Consider the following 21,227-nt stretch of genomic DNA (forward strand, 5'->3'; position numbering starts at 1 on the left):
GTGATACCCATGGCAAGGACCGGTGGCGAAAAGTTGTCATCGATAACTGTCTCTTGGAGGAATGGTAACTTCCATCGGCTACTGTTACCTGCCGCCGGAGACACGCTCCTACCGTTTAGTAAGAGCAACCTGGAAACTGACTCAGGAAATTGGGGACGGGTGGGTGGTGGAGAGCTGCAGCCTGGGAGTATGACATCTGCTGAATAGGTGGAAGCTGGAACATGGGGAGAGGCGGGGCTGAATGTCGGGTCATCTTCAGCTGCTCCTGAACCATTTCTGGGATGGCTATACGGAACTCCTGCAGTTTGTCTGATATTTGCAGTAGTATCCCGTCCTTCATGTTTTCCATCAACTTCAATAAAAAAGGAGTCAAGTCGGGTTTGCTGTTGCCGGCTTTTGGGTCGTCCGAACATTCTGCACACACAACAAATCAAATAACTGCAGTACATGATATGTGTTGGGTGCTTTGATTTATGTTCGGTTGATTGATTTATGAATAGACTTGGGAAGTTTATTTTGGGATGTTTATTTTGTTGTATGGAGGGTAAAAGGTGCCCTTAAGACTAACTGTCAATTCCGCTGGGGAGTGGGACGAGTACTTCCTCAAGATTAATTTTCTACCCACCACTTAAAACTTAAGAACTTAAGTTGGATTATTACACGGCTCTTCTCAATGCTACAGACTGCTCCATTCACTTGCATGGGCCTTTCCAACATTCGGATGTCAATTATTTTTGTATAATTGACCGTTGCTAAGTGTATTTGACCGCTGTCAAGGAAAGTGAATTTTTTTACCTCTGATTCACGCCTTCCGTATCACTGCATGCAGTCCGTTAACTTATCAACCCCAGTGTATTCGGTTGCTAAGCGCTGTCAACATCTTGGACAAACTATTTCTCGGCTGATCCAACACGTAACAAATTGTAGAAAGACACTCGTAATTTTTTCGTTTTGGCAAGTAGCTGTCTAATGTGACATAATTCACACATTCATAACAGGCCACATATGCCCTTACCAATTAAAGAGGCTTCTTTCTCATCTTAGGGAGGGATCCTGAGCCTAGGGAGGCGTCCAGCTCATACAGGAAGCCATTCATCATGTGTCAATTCTAGAGATACGAGCGGTCAAGATGTTCGAGACCCAGACGCTCAAGGCCACATGTGTAATTCCCGCACATAGCCACAAGAGGTCAGCACCAAGCCACTAACTAAGTTGCAATGCCAACACAGCCGCAAGGGATCAGCAGAGTGCAAATACGGTATCCAGGAGGCGGGAGTTCAGAACCATGCCTAGCCATTCAGAGCACATAACTAAGTCCACGCCTGCCCATTAAAGTCAACACATAGCCCAGGGGGCCAGAACGCTCCAGGTAACGCATCCATCAGATGCCCTAAGTGTATCTCCACGCGTGCATAATACAATTCCTCTCCTTTTGCTTCATAGAGACTAGACTTAACCTTTACCAAATAAAGTGAGCTAAAAGCGATCCTGATTAAAGTACCTTTTCTAAAGAACACGGCAGTAATAAGCGGGGGTAATGCATTGAACGCCAGTCGACAAGACCCCTCCGCTTTGCGTCGGTGTCCTGTTATTGTCAGGGCTTATTTTCCCGATAATGACCGGCGTTCTATAGCCTACATTATCCCTTAATTATTTTTGTATGAGCTGCCAGCCTGGCTTGGACAATGAATGAGGTACTTATACCAATACTGTTTGGCTGGGATGCAATGATGAGATATCAGACAATCAAGTCATTTTTAGGCTGAAATGGAGCAGAATATTGTGGGTCATATGTCCAATGCTTTTTGGAAACGCTTTCTTCATAAAATGTGCCAGACAGTTTTTTTGTAGTCATTTTATTAGAAATTAGCTACGCCGTCTTTCAGAACCTTTCATTACCTGCACTAAAGAGAGTGCATCCTCATGCACTTCGGAAAATGCACTCCTGAAAGAGTTTGTCCCCAGCACATTTCAGACCAAACTGACGCCCATGCATGGAAGTCATCATATTTACCGCCCGTCTTGGCCAGACTGGGTTGAGGGGAAGATTGACGGGACAAAGTCAGGACTCTTGAAGTTGTCAGATGCCTCTCCTGTACAAATAAAGTGTATTCCAGTGACTTACAGTAGTTACAAAACGTCATGGTTGGATAGATGTCACTGGCCTAGCATGTGGTAGCCTACATCACTTAGAAACCGTTACAGTTACAAAAGTTTAGCAACGCAATTTAGCAACACTGAACCAAGTTACATTAGCTCTCATGATAGTTCTAATCCAATTTGAACGATTACTCTATTGTTTACAATTGTTCATTATTAACATTGTTATATGTGTAGGACTAATTGTGTTCATTATAGAACCAACGGTAGGCTACTGATTAGCTTGATAGCTAAGGCTTACCTGATATGAAGTGATCGCTGCAGATTGTTGCATTTTTAATAATCTGCTCGTTCCAATCGCTTCTTCTGATAGCTTCTAACCAAAGACGTCTCCTGTTTGCCTTAAATGGGGTGCGAGTTGATGGTATCCTGTAGAACTTCCGCGTTTTGTTATTCTTATTAAAACGGTTTTTGCAACCAACGGCACAACAAGACATGATTGAGGGCGGCTCTCGTCTCTTTCTGCAAACGACATGCGCTGTAGGGCGGGGAGTGACGTAGACTGATAATCCCTCTATGTATATATCAATTATATTCATTATTTATAATATATAAAATATATATATATATAAATAATAGTATGATAATATGAATATTAATTAATGATTATTTTTTGTACCATATATTTCACAAACCAAAAACATCTTCATATTGTTCTAGGTAGGAGGTCCAATGGTCCCACCCAAATTATGTCGTTTCCGTTTTGTTAAAACCGTGGCAATTTAGTTGGTTAGTTATTTAGTTTATTTTATGAATATGATACATCTACGTGGTTCAGTACCATGTTGTATATACTGGTCGTTCTTTTTTCCGATTTAAAGTAATATAATAAAGTACCGAAACCAACAAAACAAAAACAACACGGACCTCTGATGGAGCGGCACCAGGAAGCAGGATGGGAACGCATACTCGAGTGGATTGTTGCTGATATTTTCTCAGTCTGCAAACCGGGTCAGCCTTATGGTGTGGATTAAAATCTTTGATATTTTACTGATGAATGAACACGATGGCTGTTAGAGCAGTTGGCGTCGGAGGAATGGCATCCTTGTCTCGGTTTAAAGGTGCACTGGTCGGAGCTGTGTTGGGGGACTGTGTTGGCGGCGAGTTTGAGGGAGCGGAGGAGGTGCCCATGGAAAACGTCTTGAGGCATTTGAATGGTCTGGACGATGAGACTAAAGGAGATGGTGAGATCCAAAATATATACAATTCCGTATGATAGTTGATTGTCACCAAGTGGAAACGATAACATCATGTGTGTCATTGACAATGACTTTTTCCGTTGGGCCCTTTTGCTTGTAGTCCCAAATATTTGCCCTAACATCTGTGTTCATTATTCAATGGAGTCTAAAATACTATTACTTTGTTGGATATACGTGTGTGTGTGTGTGTGTGTGTGTGTGTGTGTGTGTGTGTGTGTGTGTGTGTGTGTGTGTGTGTGTGTGTGTGTGTGTGTGTGTCAGGTACCCTTGAGTACAGTGATGATACTGCAATGGCCCGGTGTGTGGTCCAATCTTTGCTAACCAGGGCTGGTTTTGATGAACAGGACATGGCTCGCAGGTGATTTATGCAGTAATTTCACACAATTGCAACAAAGGACAATTGTATTGTCTTTATTATCAATGTTGTGTAGCCCAGTTCCAAGTTTATGTGAATGGGATCTCCCAAATATAACAGATTTACCAGAAAGGCTACTTCTCAATTTTCAATTTAAATGTGGCCACCTAAATGTGTTGCATTTCTGTAACCATACCACCTGATTGTAACTGCGCTCTCACTTTTTGCAGGTTCGCTAAGGAGTACAGTCTGGCTCCAGGTCGGGGCTACGGATCTGGGGTGATCCAGGTGTTAAAGAAGCTGTCTTCCTCGCAGCTCAGCGACGTCTACCAGCCCGCCAGGGACCAGTTCAATGGCCGCGGCTCCTTTGGGAATGGTGGGGCAATGAGAGTGGCTCCTTTTGCACTGGCTTTCCCAGACCTCTCCGACGTTAAGAAGGTATGCCTGCCATGTAACCCCCGTGGCACCACGGAAAATGCTGCATCGAGGCACAAAGCCATCAGAGTGATGGAAGTCGGTCATTTAAATTAAATCAAATTAGCTTGTGCTCGCTCAAATGTGAACTAATGTAAATAACTATAATTAATTTATTTACTTACTAAAATGGTCTTATGTCCCTGTGCTTTACAGTATAGCCGCTCCGGAGCCATGCTGACACACTCCTGTTCACTGGGCTATAATGGCGCGGTCCTGCAGGCCCTGGCTGTCCACCTGTCCCTGCAGGGGGCGCTAGAGCTGCCCGCTCAGTTCTTGGATAAGCTCATCAGCGAGATGGAGGAAGTGGAGGACGAGGAGGCCTCGCGCAACGACGCCAGGGCGTGAGTGTCACTGCATTACTACAGTATGAAGCTGATGTCGATGCTTGTATCAGAGACAAGCGGCCTCCTTAGTGCTAACACATGTGGGGCTGTGGTTCTTATTAGTATTGGGATTGTTGTTACGAATGGTGATGTTCGTTCACTACGAAGCAACAGCATCTGAAAAAAGGTAGATGGCAACAATTTCCTTCTATGAAAAAAAATGAACGCATGTTTGGTTTGCATCGGATTGTCTCCTGGTCTATATAGGTGTCCGGTCATTCTTCACCAAGGTTGCAACGATTGTGGGAACCCATTAAACCTTTGAAGTTCTGGTATGCTTGTTCTTACTCCAGGTTGAAGGAGGCGGAGAAGCCTTTTTGCGAGCGTCTTTATAGACTCAGAGACCTTATGGACAGGAGCAAGGTCAGCATAGAGGAGGTCATATGTGAACTGGGTAAGTGTTTTGAATAGCATTTGAACTACAAAAATAATAATTAAATTAATCCGATACTGAAAGCCATATAAAACATGGCAATGTTTAATGTGTGAATTTTTTGGGACTAGTTTCTCTAATTGAACTTATTTTGAGGCAGCACCTTATTTCTTGTCTGCAATAGGAACATTGTTATTGGCATGGTTGCAGTCCATTCGATGTCCTTCCCTCACCTTCTATCCTTCCTTTCTGTCTTGCTCCGTTTCCCAGGTAATGGCATCGCAGCGCTCCACTCCGTGCCCACCGCCATCTTCTGCGTGCTCCACTGCCTGCAGCCGCGGGAGAGCCTGCCGCCGCACTACGGGGGCCTGGAGAGGACAATGGCCTACAGCCTGGCCCTGGGCGGCGACACGGACACCATAGCCTGCATGGCGGGCGCCATCGCCGGGGCCCACTACGGCATCGAGGTCATCCCCGAGGCCTGGATGAAGTGCTGTGAGGGCGCCAAGGAGGCCGAGGTGACGGCGCAGCGACTGCACGCGCTCTACCACCAGCGGGCCCAAGGGGGCGCCAGCGCGCCGGGCAGGGGAGGAGGCCTGGGGGGCGAAGCACCTGCGACCGGGGACGAACCGCTCTGAGGCTCCACCAGAGGAGCGGGGAGCGAGGCCAGCGGACTAGAACAAAGAGACACGACAAGGGGGGCGAGGGATGGGCGAAGGTCACTTACACAAACGAGTGTTTTTTCTTATTTTTTTATATGCCCAGCTTAACGATTTCCTCCTGATTTAGCGTACATAACCCGGTTGATATGAGAAAATTATTTAACTGAATTTAATAATTGTTAAACGGTTGCTTCTTGCTTTAAAAGCCTCATCAACTATGGTCATTTGCCATGTGTGCCAGAATTTCATGGCAACCAAAATGATCGGTTGGTTCAATTTGAAAGAAATTAAGAATTTGCAAGCCACACGTATATCTTATTTAAATAGGAAAAGTGTAGGGATCCGCACAGCTGGCTCTCCCTGGCAAAATTACAATTATCCTTCAGATAAATAATAATTATAGTGTGTACATACACTCCCACTGTTTACATAGCACACCTTTCCTTACCCTATTTCCATCCTCCTTGTGGTTCTGATGAACAATATTTTGGCATGTCAAAGTTGCACTATCAAGTATGAATCGACCATGACTTGTTTAATGGTGAACCTTAACGGTTTTCAGTGTTTCTTTTTATTGTTACATTTACTTCATTTGTGGGGTATAGTGCGATTCCACAACTTAAAATGTCTTTTTCCAACACAGTGTAATTTAAATCAGTGTTCTATACTTGCAATGTAATTCGTAACATCTCAAATAAACTTTTATGTATATTTCAGAGCGGTTGCTGCCTAGTCATGGTGCCACATCCCATTTTCATTTTTTACTGGTGTGGTTAGATCGAAACTGAGCTTTCTTCAATTACACTGGGTCCAGTTTTTATCAGTAATCAGATCTGTAGATTAATAGCCTTGTAAGATCTTGTAAATTCATATTCTGTTCCTCTTTGGAGATCAATCTGACAAGGGTCAAGCGCATGAGTGCCAGAGTTTTTTTGCATACAAAAGGCTGTGATCTACTTGTAAACAAATTGCTGTCAAGCCAAGGTCAGACTGATAAATTGCAAAACTCAAAAATGTACATCAAGAGGTTCTCAGAAGATTGCCGCCTCATATCTTCTGGAAGAATTGCTTATGTGTTGGTTATTTAAAGAGAACTTATATTACCCTGGTCAATGTGTGACACAGTGATCTACATTGAATTCCTTACTCAAAGCTTTCATCTTTCACATTTCAAGTTTGGTATCATAAATGGAATAGTTTGTACTGAATTGTTTCTTTAATAAAAAGGTTGGTGTTTAAAATAACACAATAGAAGGATGATGTTGATGTTCGACATCAGTAAACAAATGGGTAACAAATTGAGCTTGAATACCCATTTCTAGTACAGGTCAATCACATAAAATAATTGCACATATAAACGTCTATAGAAAATTGTGAAAAACAAGAAATACACTGGCAACCATATTCCTCATTTCATTCAAATCAATCGATTGTGAGGCCAGAGGTGCTCACTTTTTTCATTCTTCCTTCCCATCACCTGTGTCAACATATTTAAGTGTAATAGTGCCTAGATATTTTAGTAGTGAGAGTGACACACAGTTACTGCACTATTTAAGGAGCGTCAGCATTTTCCAGTGCTGTCAAAAATCATTTTTCAGTACAGCACACTTATATCTGCACTATATCCCAGGATGTGCAGTGGTTTTCACTGTCATCGGAGTCATCCAATAGAGATGGTTGGCACATAGGAGCTATTTATGCAAATGAGTTTTCTCAGAGTGACATCTCACACGTGTCTTCTTGATTATGCAACCAATACATGTCACGCCAACTGTAGTAAAAAGTGCTATGGGAATGAGGGCACAGGTGAGCCGATTTAAACATAGCCAGGGTAAGATAAATAAACCAAAAAACAGTCCTTTCTATCTTTGCATCTTCAGAGGTTCTTGTCCGCAGGAGCGACCTCAAGGAAGAGTTGAAGGAACAGAGTTATCCTGGTCAATAGACCCGGGCAGAGTTTGTAATGGATGACTGGTATGTAAACTAAAATCCCACTGAAGATGAATAGAGTCACATAGAGATACTCAATTTGAGGATTGTCTATAATGGGTGCCAGCACCAGAAAGATGGCTGCGAGGAGGACCAATATGGGGATGATGATAGGAACCTGGGAAGAGAAGAGAGGAATGTATTTTCTACAATATCACTTGCATTTACAAAATCTGAAATTTATGCATGTATTGATGCAGATTGTTTAAAGATGTGTTTCATTTGGCTCACTTACATGTTTGGTATGAATATGAGATGCATAAGGTGATGTATATGAATTAGGTTAACAATTTAAAAATACCCAATTGACAGATTAATTGCAATATCTTCAAGATGTATCTTTGTACATAATTTAAGCCACTTTCTGTTATTTTACTGCTGTAACATTTTCATGGGATCTGTTGTAGGAATAATGAGTTTCGTTGAACCATGAGGTTTCATGTGAGTTTAAACCACCACCATACCGTGTATGGTCGAGGCAGTTCAGGTTTCTTGATCTTGAGGTAAAGGAGTCCCGAAATTGTGATTGCATAGAAAAACCAGGCAGTGAAACTGAAAAGAAAGACCGAATATTACTGTCCTTACATTTGTGTTAAAAAGAAACCCTAAAATGCTACTAACCTTATAGAATAATAATTAAATAATAATTCTTAAATAAGGAACCAATCAATGTTTTTTCTTGTACTTTTTTTAAGAATCAATCAATTTAGGCCTATGGGATCGACTGGTTACCTGAAGAAGTTAACGATGGATTGGAAGTCCCCTGGAATCAGCACAAGAAGAGAGATGACTGTAGTGAAAATCAGCGCAGGTGAGGGGGTCAGTCTGTGGACATGGGCCATGGCGAGAATATCTGGCTATGAAACAAAGGAAGAACCAAAACATAAGCACATTTTTACAGCTATTTAAACTGCCATTTAATAAACAACACATTATTATGTGTTGTTAAGTATTTAAGGGAATAGTGGACATTGTTGTGTATAATTCCTTGAAATCCCAGAACTGTCTTTAAATTGTGCGTAAATTGTGCGTTTTGTTTGTATGAAACATGTATTGACTTGAAAAATAGATTTTAATCTCAATGAGACTTTTACCTGGTTAAATAAAGGTAAAAAAAAAAAATCATCCTCAGCACCACCAACATCATAACCACAAACACCCCCACCACCACCATCATTATCATCATAAGCACCACTATTATCATCAGAAATCCTAACATAAGTTTGTTTTCATGTAAGAATGAACCCAGCGATGTGGATGTAGGAACAGATGTCTACATGGTGGACGGTGCTAACCATGTGTCCTTCCCTCGCCGCCACGAAGCACACGCGGCCCCCGCTGAAGAAGGTCCCGTTGAGCGACCCGAACGCAGACAGCGCCGCCGCCACGGACATGATCCAGCCCCAGCTGCCCAGCACTTTATTACTGTGGACCACAAAGACCACAAAGCATTCAGTAAAGCCATTATGTTGGCGGTCGTTCGCCCATTACTTCGGTGGATAACAGCGCTTTATATTTTTGTGACATCGCAAACTGGCCAAGCCTGTCTTACCCCCAGGTCACTGCCACCGCGGTGGAGGACATCAACTCGGCGGGAGTCATGACCAGCAGGTAGCTCACGTTCACCAGAACGTACAACAACGTCACCATGGGGATGGCGATCAGGACAGCCCTGGGAAGATTCACCTGCAAGAGGTGAAAATAAAGGACATCTGTTGTTGTAATGAATGTGACCGTTTTCTTCTTTCCATGTTATTCCACGTAGGCCTATGATTTTTTCGTGACTGTAGGCTACATGCTTTTGAAATTAGTGCATTCCAGGATGCACAAAAAGTTCAGTCTGAGGAAAAAAAATTGCCTAGGTTCCAATGTTTTGCATAGAAGAAATTCAGTCAGGCATTAACCCACAACCCAGGGCAAACTCACATGCATCTGGGTATTTACCACAGTGATTTATTAGTTTATTAGCCTATGCATTAGCCTTACAGGAAAACACGGACGCATGAACTGTAACAAACTCTGAACCCACAAACTTTTCTTCCGTCCTGGTGTTATCACAGATCAAACATTTCCTCGACCCCCCCTGAAGAAGCCATCTACAATTGACATCAATAATTAACACCATATACCATTTTATAAACATTGTTCAAATGTAAAAAATAAATAAAGAAAAAACACCTCTGGCCTTTCCAGCTCCTCTGTGACACTGTTCAAGTTGTACCAGCCGGCGAATGACCAGAGACCCTGATAGAAAGCCATTCCTAGAGTGCTGAGGCTCAGCTGAGTCCCTTTAAAGGCATTTTCAACATTCAAATTCATCGAAATGAAATGAGTAGTCTTCCCGAGGCTCACCCACCCTCCAATAATAATGGTCATCAGTGCAAACACCTTGGCTACCAGAAACACCACCTGGAGTCGTATGGCCAGGCGCACGTTCAAAACGTTAACCGTCGCTATCAACAGGATGGCCGCGGCGGCAGTGCACTTTAATATCAACGGCGGAGGAGCACAGTCGGGATAGAAAGGGGCGATTGCATATTCAGCGAAGCTCAGAGAAATGGCAGCTATGCTTGAAGGTTTCACAACTAGGATGAACGTTAACGCGGCGAAGAAGGCGGGACAGGGGCCGTAGATCCGCAATATGTAAATGAAATCCCCGCCAGATTCCGCTATGATGGTCCCGATTTCAGCGTAGGAGAGTGCTGCTAACATAGCGACCAGACCAGAGAGAGTCCATATCAACAGGCTGGCTCCTGGGCTGCCGACGTTGGAGAGCACAAACTGTGGGGACATAAATATGCCAGAACCGATCATTGTCCCTGCAACCAGCGAGACCCCCCCAATCAAACCCAGCTCTCGCTTTATTTTCAGGCCTCCGTGCGCTTTGCCCGCCATGGTGGACAATATCCAATAGACTGCAGACTGTGTGCTTAGTTATGTAGGAACACCAATGTGTAATCAGATAAACTTCAAGTGCAAATTGCTCAGAGTTAATATGAACTAGTATTAACTTCTATATTGAAAAGGTTGGGTCATAAGACTCTCATAATCTTATCTCATGATCTGTTGTATGACAGGATAATAATAAAGGTTACATACAGTTTATAATAGGAGGCTAGACCTATGCATTATTCATGTTAGATATGCATGAAAACATATAGGCCTTACTGTCAGTGCGTTTACATGGGACAGCTAGAACGGATTAAAGGCTAACTTGAAGTTTTGCGAGTTATCGAGGTGTTCTTATCCGATCTCGCTTGTCCGTTCATGTACCGATTTCGGTCCGAAGTAGATCGGGTAAAGGTGTTTGCATGCATTTTAAAGTCCGGTTGAGGTCTTATTAGATTCTTTATCCGATAATAACACTGCATGTAAACGCACTGTGTCCTTCATTAATGAGTTGTCGTCAGCCCCCGCCCTGCCCTCTTCATTCAAGAGACCGCCTTATCAACTTGGCTTCAATGCCAATATCTAGATGATGAAGATGATATTATGTGGATGGTAAACTCCTACCGAATACCGAGTCAACTCCAAAGGAAAGAGAGAAAACGGAATGGTTCTCCTGTCACTCACCAAGACTAACATAATATAAAAACCAGCAGCATGTGGCCCTAGTTTATCAAGGTTGATCTTGTGCCAGTCTACCTCCTGCACCATGGCTTGCTCGTTGCTGTGTTCACCCTGTCCCCAATTAGCACCCAGATCACGGTATGGTCGGCCCAGATAAGGACCAATGAGGGCACAACAGACTACAATAATTTCACCATGTGGAAGCATGATGTAAACAGTTGTATAAAATAAAATCAAAGATAAGATAATCCTTGATATGCATGGTATATAGATGCAAGGTGCAATTTTTCTCAGCGTTAACCTATGTTTGTTATTTAAGTTTCGGCAAAGAAAAAAAAATGTTTTGCCCTACATAACCTTGTTTTATACAGTAGCCTCATTGCTTTAATTACAACTGAAGCATTTTACAATTTACAGAAATGTGGTTATGTGTAGTGTACACACACGCACACGCACACGCACACGCACACACACACACACACACACACACACACACACACACACACACACACACACACACACACACACACACACACACACACTCACACAATGGCGATTGAACAAAGCCCTTGGCGAGACCTCCTCCGAGCGGGGGGCGGGGGGGAGGGTTATCGCATTATCCTGCGAGCTTCAGTAAGGGTTTCCGCACTAGCAGTGGATCCCCCGTTCTCCCCCTTGCTCGTTCCATTTGGGAAGATGTTTAATAAAGATGTTATATTTTGCTTGTTCAATTAAATTAAATTCAATTAATTAAGGCCGCCACTAGAGGGCGCCCCCGGACACATTTGTCGCCCCAGGCAATCGCCTAGGTCGCCTGTTGACACGCACGCACGCACGCACGCACGCACGCACGCACGCACACACACACACACACACACACACACACACACACACACACACACACACACACACACACACACACACACACACACACACACACACACACACACACACACACACACACACACACACACTACCTCTGGACGTTTCAGCTCTTCAGTAAAATAATTGACCGTGTTCCAGCCGTCATACGACCACAGGCCCTGGTAGAACGCGATCCCGATGGAGCCCACGCCGACATTCGTACCCTCAAAGGAGTTCTCAAAGTTCGTAGTCGGGCCAATGAAGAACATCACCACGCCTCCCGCTATGATGAAGCCCAGGGCGGCCACCTTCACCCCCATGCTCATCACCTGGATGGCGGTGACCAACCTGACACTCAGACAGTTGACCAGGGTCAGCAGGAGAATAGCCACAGCAGCCACACACTTCACCACCAACACCGGAGGGGTGCACCCGGAGTAGAACGGGGCCACGGCGTACTCGGCGAAGCTGAGCGCCATACCCGTGCCGCTGGCAGGACGCATGACCATGACGAAGCTGAAGGCGTACAGGAAGGCGAACAGGTGGACCGTGGTTCGCAGGATGTACACGTAGTCCCCGCCAGATTCGGGGATCGCGGTGCCGAGTTCAGCGAAGCAAAGGGCCCCCAGCATGGCCAGCAGTCCACAGCAGACCCAGATGACGAGGCTGGCCCCCGGGCTCCCTATGGTGGACAGCACCGTCTGGGGGGTGATGAAGATTCCCGAGCCAATCATAGTGCCGGCGATGAAGGACACCGCGCCCGTGAGCCCTACGTTCCTCCTCAGGTGGAGTTTTGTTTCTTGGTCGCCTCCCATGCTGCTGCTCTCCTCCTAATGGCCTGGGTAGAATCTGTGTCTGCTCCCTCCACACGATTCGAACACTAAAGGCAATAACAATTAAGTGACCGTCCTGAGTCCAGAGTCCTCATTCACTCTGGTGCAGGACTTGGTTGGAAGAGGACCAAGACCAGTGAAGAAGGTGGCGAAGGGTCCATGCTTGTGCACTTTATTGTTTACTTATTTTGTTGTGTATCCTCATCTGTGTTTATTCTGTAAAGCACTTTGGACTCCAGTTGACTCCAGAGATCATAAAAGATCATGATCTCTCACAACCACAGCCACCCAAACAGACTCAAAGAGTCACGCACTCACTTTTTAAACAACAATAAACTCACCTCCGGACGTTTCAGTTCTTCGGTCACATAATTCAGATTGTTCCACCCATCGTAAGACCATAGGCCCTGGTAGAAAGCGATGCCAATTGGATTAATGCCAACGTTTGTGTTGGCAAACGAGTCTTCAAAGTTGAGAACGTCTCCTTGGATGAGCCTCGTCACACCTCCTATGACAATGACGAGCAGGGCGAATACCTTGGCCACCATGAAGAACACCTGCACGGACATCGCGAAGCGGACGTTTAGGCAGTTCACTGAGGCCAGCACCAGGATGGCGGTCGCAGCCACGCACTTGACCACCAGCTCTGGCGGGGCGCAGTCCGCGTAAAAGGGCGCCACTGCGTACCTGGCGAAGCTGAGCGCGATGCCGACGACGCCCGCGGGCCTCACGAACATCACCGAGCTGAAGATCAACAGGAAGGCGACGGACGGGCCCGTGTTTCTGAGGATGTAGATGTACTCTGCCCCCGACTCGCGTATCAACGTCCCCAGCTCGGCGTAGCTGAGCGACGCCAGAATGGCCAGCAAACCGCAGCAGGCCCACACCACCAAACTCGCTCCAGGGCTGCCGATGGCCAACAGCACATACTGCGGCGACATAAAGATGCCCGATCCGATCATGGTCCCGGCGATAAGGGCCACGGCCCCCGTGAGCCCCACTTCCCGCCTCAGGTTGAGTTGCGGTGCCTTAGGATCCATGTCAAAGACCGGGTAAATTCATTCCGACTCAGAATAGGGTATAGATGTTCCTTCACCTGTAAAACCGTGTGACCAAGGTCGAATCGAGTTAATGATTATAGCGATGGGACTGATTCGTGGGTGGACATTGATTTTCAGGGATGTTTAGCCGTTCCAATTCGTATTAACCGTCGAATGGAAAAAGGAAAGACACAAAGTTCAGTAAAAATCATTTACTCATAAAATATACATATAGTAGATATTCTAGAATGACCTACTTGGGTGACAGTGCGAAATATAACACAAGAAACCCATTAATGACCACCTTTTTCTTATCTCACAGAGTCCAACAGAGTAGATAACCTATCCGAAGGCGAATGGTTTACGGTCTTGCCCTACAAGACACATTGACCATGTTCACGACTTTAGAGATTAGCGACGCAGGACTGTACAATTTTTATTAATGGATATTCAGACTTCATCCGGGTCCAAAGATGGTTCAGAGAGGCTCAGGCGCTGGGAGGTCATGAGGCCTTCTCGTCCTCGCCGGTCACAAAGAGGTGCACGCCCTTGTTGGAGCTGAGCATCTGTCCGGCGCGCTTGGCCCCGGCGATGCTGGCCAGCCTGTGGGCGTCGTAGCGGGAGAACAGCACGGTGCAGGTCCAGCTGGCCTCGTGGGCCTGGGCCCCGGCCGTCAGCATGTTGCACACCTCGCTGTAGTAGTGGGGGTACGTGGGCAGGCCGTAGAACACCAGGTTGTGGATCCCCCGGATGGTGTACCTGGGAGCAGGGGAGCGGCCCAGGTTAGAGGCTTTGGTTTTTTGCGATGTGAACAAAGTGCAGGCGTTACCTTTTTTTTAAAAAGGTCCCATATTATACCACCAGGTGTGAGTGTGATTGGCCGATGCAAGCCGTGTTTGAAAATGTGCCATTTCTGACATCAAAGATGTATGGCGGAGAGATGAGCAACGTTTGCTACAGTCCACTGGGTAGGATGGTAGACTGATCTATCCAGCACACATCTAGGTGGACACGCCCACTTCTGATGTCACTAAATCATCAACCGTAAATCATCAACCGCTTTGACAGGATTTTCAAAGCGATTTATGATGGCTAATCACACTCACAAATGGTGGTATGATATGGGGCCGTTAATGCTTCGAGGCCAAGATGGCATTAACGGCCATTGAAATGATGACATATTCTGGGGAGGCTGAAACAATAGAATGATTCCAAATCTGAGATTAGGTTAGTTTATCGTCTCCCTTAGTAGAGATGATTTGTCATTGTGGCCTCGCAGCAGACAGCCTCTACAAACGCCAATACATCTTTATGTGTAAAATCGAACTGCAGCCACAATCAGCAACACACACAAATCCATAAACACCAGAACATACACCTCACGAATATGCATGATGCCCTTCATTGCACGACACCAAAAATATTGCACATATGTCCTACCCCGAGATATTGCACATTAACACCTAGTAAAAAATAAAATGGGTTATTACACCACTGCCTTACTCTACCAGCCACTCACCCACATGCTCTTGCTGTTAAGCAGTTTAATTGATAGTTGAACAAAATGAAAAGTAAACCCGTTCTGCTAAGTGTTGTAACTTGCACCTCTACCCGAGGGCAACATCTTCACAAGGGAATCTAAGGCCCTGCCTCCTCCATAACGAATGATGGAGGAATTGTCTGCCCTGTAGGAAAATAAAAAATATTTTATCCACTCCATGGACCTTGAGCCTTTGCAGACATGTCAGACCCAGACTTATTTCAGAAATAGTCCAACAGATGAGTCCATTGTAACGGAAAATCAAAGTGGATACCCACCACTACGTGTCTGTTGATACATGCTCAACTCTCCCCGTTGATCTTAACCGGGCTGTGAAGTGTGGCCCCTCACACCACTGCGCCACCCCCTTCTAACACATTAGCACCAAGGGGTCACCCTACGAAGGCGCCGGCGGTGAACCTTGCCTTTTGTAGAAGTGGAAGCGCTCGGTGAAGAGCAGGAACTGGCGCTCCCCCTTCTGGAACAGGTGGCGGGCGCGCGACACCTCCGACTTGGTGGAGTACTCGCACGCGCTGGCGAAGTTCATGTTGGCCTTCTTCATGTGGTTGCGGAGGCGGACGTAGTCGAAGTACGACGGGACGTAGATCAGGGTGTGGGACATGACCGAGTCCTTGTACTGAGGCAGCACTTTCTCGATGAAGAACTGGAAGCTGATGGGTGGGAAAGGGGGACGCAGGCAGAGTCAGAGCCGTCAGATGGCAGGTTTGGTTTATTCGTCGGTGACCATGTTGAGTGCGTCTTACTAATGACCGTCGATAACCGCGAAACAGAAAAAGATGACCAAAAAATCATAAGCTGAACAATTAAGCAAACTAGGGGGACAGAAAATACAAGTAAAATGGTCTGTATGCGACGCATTACATGCAACCCGAGTACCGCAACATAGGTGTGCAAAGGTTAACAGATACGAATCGGGACAACTGACACAAGGGCCAGGGAGGGTCAAGCTGCAGCATGGCAGCGGGCGGTACGTACCGAGTGTCCTGGTCCATGAAGGAGTCTGAGGGAAACATCTGGAAGACGTGGGGCAGCTGTGCCAGCACCTGACAGATGGAGCCAGTCTTTGGAATGTTCTTCACGGCGACCTAGAGGAGAAGCAGACCCCAGATCAGTGATGAGTGGACCCAGGCCTCTTTGGCCCACTTCAGATGAATGGAGGAACAGGGTGAAAAGGAAAGGCTCTTTATCCAACATGTCATTAATTGTTAATTGATTAATTTATGATAGATTGTTTCAGAAAAGGCACATTTAAAAAAAATCTTGCTGATCTACAGGCGAGAAGGTATGAAGCAAAAAAAGTGATTCACCATGCACAAATCGTGAAAGTATTAACCAGGGAGGTACTGGGAACATCGAATATGTTGAATAGATAATGTGTTCCCACATTGGGCCAACAGTACCTGGCCACGGTAGTTGAAGCAGTGCTTGGACAGCAGGTTGTTGATCTGGGGGTCCTGCACGGCGCTGAACACCATGGTCTGGCGGTAGTGCTTGGCCGTGTTGTTAAGGTTCCAGAGCCTCACCCTCGAGAAGTCCACGTTGTGGGCCTCCAGCGGCTGAAGGTTCATGTGCCTCATGGTGTGCTGTGGAGGCGCACGGGACACACGTGGGTCAACACAGCGACTCGGAACATGCAGAAAACACCAATAGCTAATGACAGAGGCCTAGAAAGTCCTTAATGTCGTGCATGGTGTACTGTAGATGGAACTCTTTGTACGTGTTTATATAATGTAATCCGGCACCATTTCAAATTTTTCCGATTTTTTCAGATTCAAACAAACAATGATGAATACAAAAGCATCCCGATATTGACATGGAGGCTAATGGTGAAGAAATCTGAGATGCTCTGGGGGAGGGGGGATTATTACTGCAGGAGGAGATTTCATTAATGCTCTCAAGTGGGGAATGCTCTCAAGTAATGCCCTACAACATCCTCATCTTTGGCAGTTGATGAAATCGATGACGGCCGCTACTGATACTATAATACATGGCGTACAACAACAACAACAACAACCACCACAAGTGAACGCACGCTACTGCAGTCTCACCAGAACGTGCTCCCAGTTCTGCATGAGGAAGATGTCGGCCTGGTCGACCACCAGCAGCTCCACGGAGGAGAGGAAGTCAAAGTCCCTCTTGCTCTCGCCCTCGGCGCCAAGCAGGGTGCGCAGGCCCAGCGGCGAGGCGATGATGATGTCCGACGAGTAGAAGGGCGCGTACAGACGCAGGCTCCGCCGCATGATGGACAGACCTGGGGCCAAGAGGGAGACGCGGGGGGGGGTTGTAAAAGTTCAGTGCAGCCCAGAGACAAATGTGTCAATGATGGATCAGGCTTAATATCTTGCATCTTGAGTGTTCACAGAGCGGAGGGCCTATTCACAAACAGGTCTGTTAACTTGTCAAAGTGTTTGTGAGCGAGTAAGAGAGCGGGGCAAAGAGCGAGCATTTTAAATAGTCAAGAAAACACTGTTGATCACAGATGGCGTCGTCCATCACTCATTCACATCCTACGTGGTATAAAGTGAATCATCAAACAGCGGCTGACGCACCTATCCTGAAGTGGTCGTCCACGTTCCCGGAGAAGGTGGCGCGGTAGTCCTCGGGCTTCTGCACCTTGGGCGGCTTGTCGTCCGCCTCCTCGCCGTACTCCTCCTTGAAGCGCTTCTTGTTGCTGACGTCCATGGCAGGGTTCCGGCTCTCCATCAGGCCGATGAGGGTCTGGGCCACGCGCAGCGCCGCGTCCCGGAACGGCACCAGGATCACAGCCTGCCTCGCGGGACACGGGAGAGGGTTGTTCAGCACAATAGAAACCAACGCAACTCCGATTTAAAGCGATTCAGATCAGTGATCACCCGATCTGCATCATATGGAGCTATGAGACTAACACTCGCAGTGTGGAAGGGTCAACACTGGCTACCCTGAAAGGTCAGCCATAAAAAAATAGGTTTCTACAAGTGTATGAACGCTGTTACACTTGTTGTAATACGACACATTTCTCATTATAACGCCGTCTTGGCATATACGTAGCATATACGTAGCTAGCATACACGTAGCATATACGTAGATACTAGTGGCAGTTCTACAGATGTAGAAGTGAAACATGTAGCGTCATACAGTCACCGTGACTGTACTGGGCCGTTGGGCGAACAGCGTACCTTGGGCCGGGTCAGACCCTGGTCCCGGGGCTCGTCTTGGGGCTCGGCGCCGGCCTTGGATGCGGCCTGCCCCGCGTGGAGCACGGAGTTGTTGAACAGGACGCGGGAGTTGGCCTTGAGGACGTGGTTGAGCACGTGGAGGCAGTAGGCGCTGCGCACCTGCTGGCTGCTGCCCAGCGGGGAGCTCTCGGGGTAGTACAGGTCTCTGTAGCTGCCCATGAGCCCCAGCAGCTCCGTCTGTAGGGGGCTCAGCTCCGCCGCCCCGCCCTCAGGGTCCGAGGCCCGGTTCAGGGACCTCCAGTGGCCCTCCAGGACTTTGTGGAAGGCGGGGAGGACGGCGTCCTTGGCCTGGCCGAGCGGGCCCAGCCTCTCCAGCGGGGTGGAGCACAGCAGGGTACCCGTCACGGGCCACTGAACGTTGGGTCGGAGGGAGGGTAGAGGTGGTTTAGGGAAGGTTAGATAGCGTGGGTCACAATCACCAATAAAAAAACAGTAATGGTTCAAATATCAATAACGAATGGTTCAAATATGAATGATGAATATATGACATAATTACAAAGAAAGTATAAACACTGCATGACAAAGACGTTAGGTCAGTACCGTGAGGGTGGTCTTAGCCCTGGGTCCGGACGCAATCTTCTCCACCTCTTTATCACTGAGCTCCATGTCTAGATGCTGCACAAATATGTCTGCACACACCAACAAAAAAAGGATTGCTCCTCGAGAACATACCACGACTGCATCGTTTCACATCCAAGGGCCACTTTAAGTGTTACTTTCACAATTAACATTTAGCTAACAAATACAATTTGAGCTCAACACATAATGTTGTATTTTTTAATGCGTCCTCTGTCTCTCCACAGAATGCAGTGAGGCAGATGGGATTCTATACTGGGAAAAATAAACACCCAACCATTACAGAAAGTAAAGCTGCTGGGATGATATAATAGTTGAAACTACAATTCACACTATAAACCAGCTTCAGCATTGGTCAACCATTGTAGATGAGGATGCCTTAGATCTCGAAGGGATAAACGCTTCTGTTCATCAATGGAGGAGCTTATTACAGAGACGATGACGCTTACCTTTAGCGTCGTCTTGTTCTTCAGGAGGTGTGTCTTGTATCTCCTCCTCCCCGATGAAGTTCTTCTCCAGGCAGAACAGAGACTCGTGCTCCTTGTCTGTGAACTCGTCCTCCGCCCCCTCCGTCTCCTCCCCCAGTCCTCCGTCGGAACCGCCCTCTTCCGTCTCATCCTGCTCTACTGCTGCCTCATCAACATCTTCATCGCTTTCGTCTTCCCCTTTGCCATTCTCATCATCATCATCATCATCGTCGTCATCACTATCGCTGCCGTCGCCCTCGCCTGGAAAACAGTTGCATTGGCTCATTTAGCGAGGAGCTGTTTTACTAGATGTTATTCCAATACAGTTTGAATCACATCTAGGTTGTAGAAAACCAGAGGAGCCAATACTTCAGCTAGTTTGAAGAAAGAAAAGAGCAGAGAGACACCACTGCTACAAGTAAACCCAACAGCACATTATTACTACATCATTTTTTTAATATGCAATGGACAGCGAGTGCAGCCAATCAGAATGCTTCTTTGCTGTTGGAAAACTAGGAATTGGAAAAAGGTGTAAGTGTGTAAACTGGTGCCACTGACCTTCCTCAGCAAGCTCCTCGTCTTCCTCCTCCTCGTCAGTACTCTCCTCCTCATCGTCATCGCTGTGGCCGTTGTCTACGGGAACGCTGAGAGTCGACAGGAGCTTCTGATAGGCTGTTTTCTGATCCAGCTCTTCCTCATCCTCGCTGCCATCAACAGCCTGTTCTGGGACACCTCGCTAGAGCAGACACATGCAGAACAACAATGTCATTCCTTTGCCGACAACAAATGCTACTTGTCCCACACAATAACTATCTTTTGATGTAAAGGTTTTTAACCTACATGAGAAGTAACAAGTTAATGAAAACATTGTTTAAACATCAATCAATTGCTGCTCAAATGGTACTCACCAGCTTGACTATTTGTGTTCTTTCAGGTCTTTCACTAACACTGAAAATACAGAAAGTCACGCGAGCAATTAATTGCATGGATTGACAAAGATATATCTTCCCCTTTAAATCCGAAGATGCATGTCGTTTCATATACCACATTTAGCCAGCATCATTGTATGGATGGCTTGAGCTACCTCAGTTTACTACTATCTGAATAGCTCATCAATAACTAACCCAACAATACACATACGAATGCGTTTGGCTTCAAACTTACATATCATGGAATGGATGCTCTTCTCCGAATTCCTTTAGATGCTTCTTCTGCTTTTTAGACAGGTTGGTAAAGAGCTGGTTGTTCTGTCTTCGCTTGCCCATGTTGACAGTCTCAGTCCCAGTGCTCAGCGACACATGTGCTTTGTTTTTCCTGCTTCGGCGCCGGTCACGAAGTCAATCAAACTGTCTATACTGCCCCCTATAGGGCCGGGGTGAAGTTACAAAATTGCCATACAACTTGGAAAAAAGGCATGCGTATTCATAATCAATTGAAAACAGGATACAATTCGGAAATACTAAAGCAATAGCAAAATAACAGTAGGGGTTTTATAAAAGTAAA

The 21,227-nt window shown here is 46.3% G+C and overlaps 4 protein-coding genes across 7 annotated transcripts in view; 1 reads left to right on the forward strand and 3 right to left on the reverse strand.

Annotated features, from left to right (window-relative positions):
* The window catches only part of LOC115543703 (zinc finger MYM-type protein 4), a 31,902-nt gene extending 29,264 nt beyond the window's left edge, over positions 1 to 2,638 (reverse strand). For both annotated transcript variants that reach the window (XM_030356188.1, XM_030356187.1), the window contains exons 1-2: positions 2,402 to 2,638; positions 2,015 to 2,093 (exon numbers count right to left, since the gene is read on the reverse strand). In XM_030356188.1, the coding sequence (XP_030212048.1) occupies positions 2,015 to 2,093; positions 2,402 to 2,597 (275 nt within the window). In that variant the 5' untranslated portion in view covers positions 2,598 to 2,638. The remainder of the gene's footprint in view (positions 1 to 2,014; positions 2,094 to 2,401) is intronic.
* Positions 2,639 to 3,015: 377 nt separating this feature from the next.
* Positions 3,016 to 6,325, forward strand: adprs (ADP-ribosylserine hydrolase). Its single transcript, XM_030355938.1, has 6 exons — positions 3,016 to 3,344; positions 3,621 to 3,717; positions 3,945 to 4,152; positions 4,345 to 4,532; positions 4,868 to 4,968; positions 5,218 to 6,325. The coding sequence occupies exons 1-6, from the start codon at positions 3,158 to 3,160 to the stop codon at positions 5,583 to 5,585; spliced, it is 1,149 nt and encodes a 382-aa protein (XP_030211798.1). The 5' UTR covers positions 3,016 to 3,157; the 3' UTR covers positions 5,586 to 6,325.
* Positions 6,326 to 7,006: 681 nt separating this feature from the next.
* Positions 7,007 to 13,974, reverse strand: zmp:0000001267 (b(0,+)-type amino acid transporter 1). 3 transcript variants are annotated; one of them, XM_030355936.1, is made up of 6 exons: positions 13,207 to 13,974; positions 9,151 to 9,284; positions 8,894 to 9,023; positions 8,331 to 8,455; positions 8,063 to 8,150; positions 7,007 to 7,716 (listed from the first exon to the last, which is right to left on the reverse strand). In XM_030355936.1, exons 1-6 carry the CDS (start codon positions 13,903 to 13,905, stop codon positions 7,486 to 7,488), a joined length of 1,407 nt encoding a protein of 468 aa, XP_030211796.1. In that variant the 5' UTR covers positions 13,906 to 13,974; the 3' UTR covers positions 7,007 to 7,485. The 3 variants fall into 3 exon arrangements, with proteins under 3 accessions (XP_030211796.1, XP_030211795.1, XP_030211794.1); XM_030355935.1 differs by lacking the exon at positions 13,207 to 13,974 and adding an exon at positions 12,146 to 13,200; XM_030355934.1 differs by lacking the exon at positions 13,207 to 13,974 and adding an exon at positions 9,777 to 12,112.
* Positions 13,975 to 14,102: 128 nt separating this feature from the next.
* On the reverse strand, positions 14,103 to 21,033 carry utp25 (UTP25 small subunit processor component). The gene is made up of 12 exons (XM_030355932.1): positions 20,889 to 21,033; positions 20,633 to 20,672; positions 20,283 to 20,460; positions 19,707 to 19,985; positions 19,222 to 19,310; positions 18,622 to 19,032; positions 18,016 to 18,232; positions 17,515 to 17,717; positions 16,867 to 17,049; positions 16,442 to 16,551; positions 15,871 to 16,116; positions 14,103 to 14,664 (listed from the first exon to the last, which is right to left on the reverse strand). The coding sequence occupies exons 1-12, from the start codon at positions 20,987 to 20,989 to the stop codon at positions 14,409 to 14,411; spliced, it is 2,313 nt and encodes a 770-aa protein (XP_030211792.1). The 5' UTR covers positions 20,990 to 21,033; the 3' UTR covers positions 14,103 to 14,408.
* Between the last annotated feature and the right edge of the window lie 194 nt (positions 21,034 to 21,227).

The sequence above is a fragment of the Gadus morhua genome, chromosome 5, assembly GCF_902167405.1.
Source record: "Gadus morhua chromosome 5, gadMor3.0, whole genome shotgun sequence".
In the NCBI taxonomy this organism is placed as follows: domain Eukaryota; kingdom Metazoa; phylum Chordata; class Actinopteri; order Gadiformes; family Gadidae; genus Gadus; species Gadus morhua.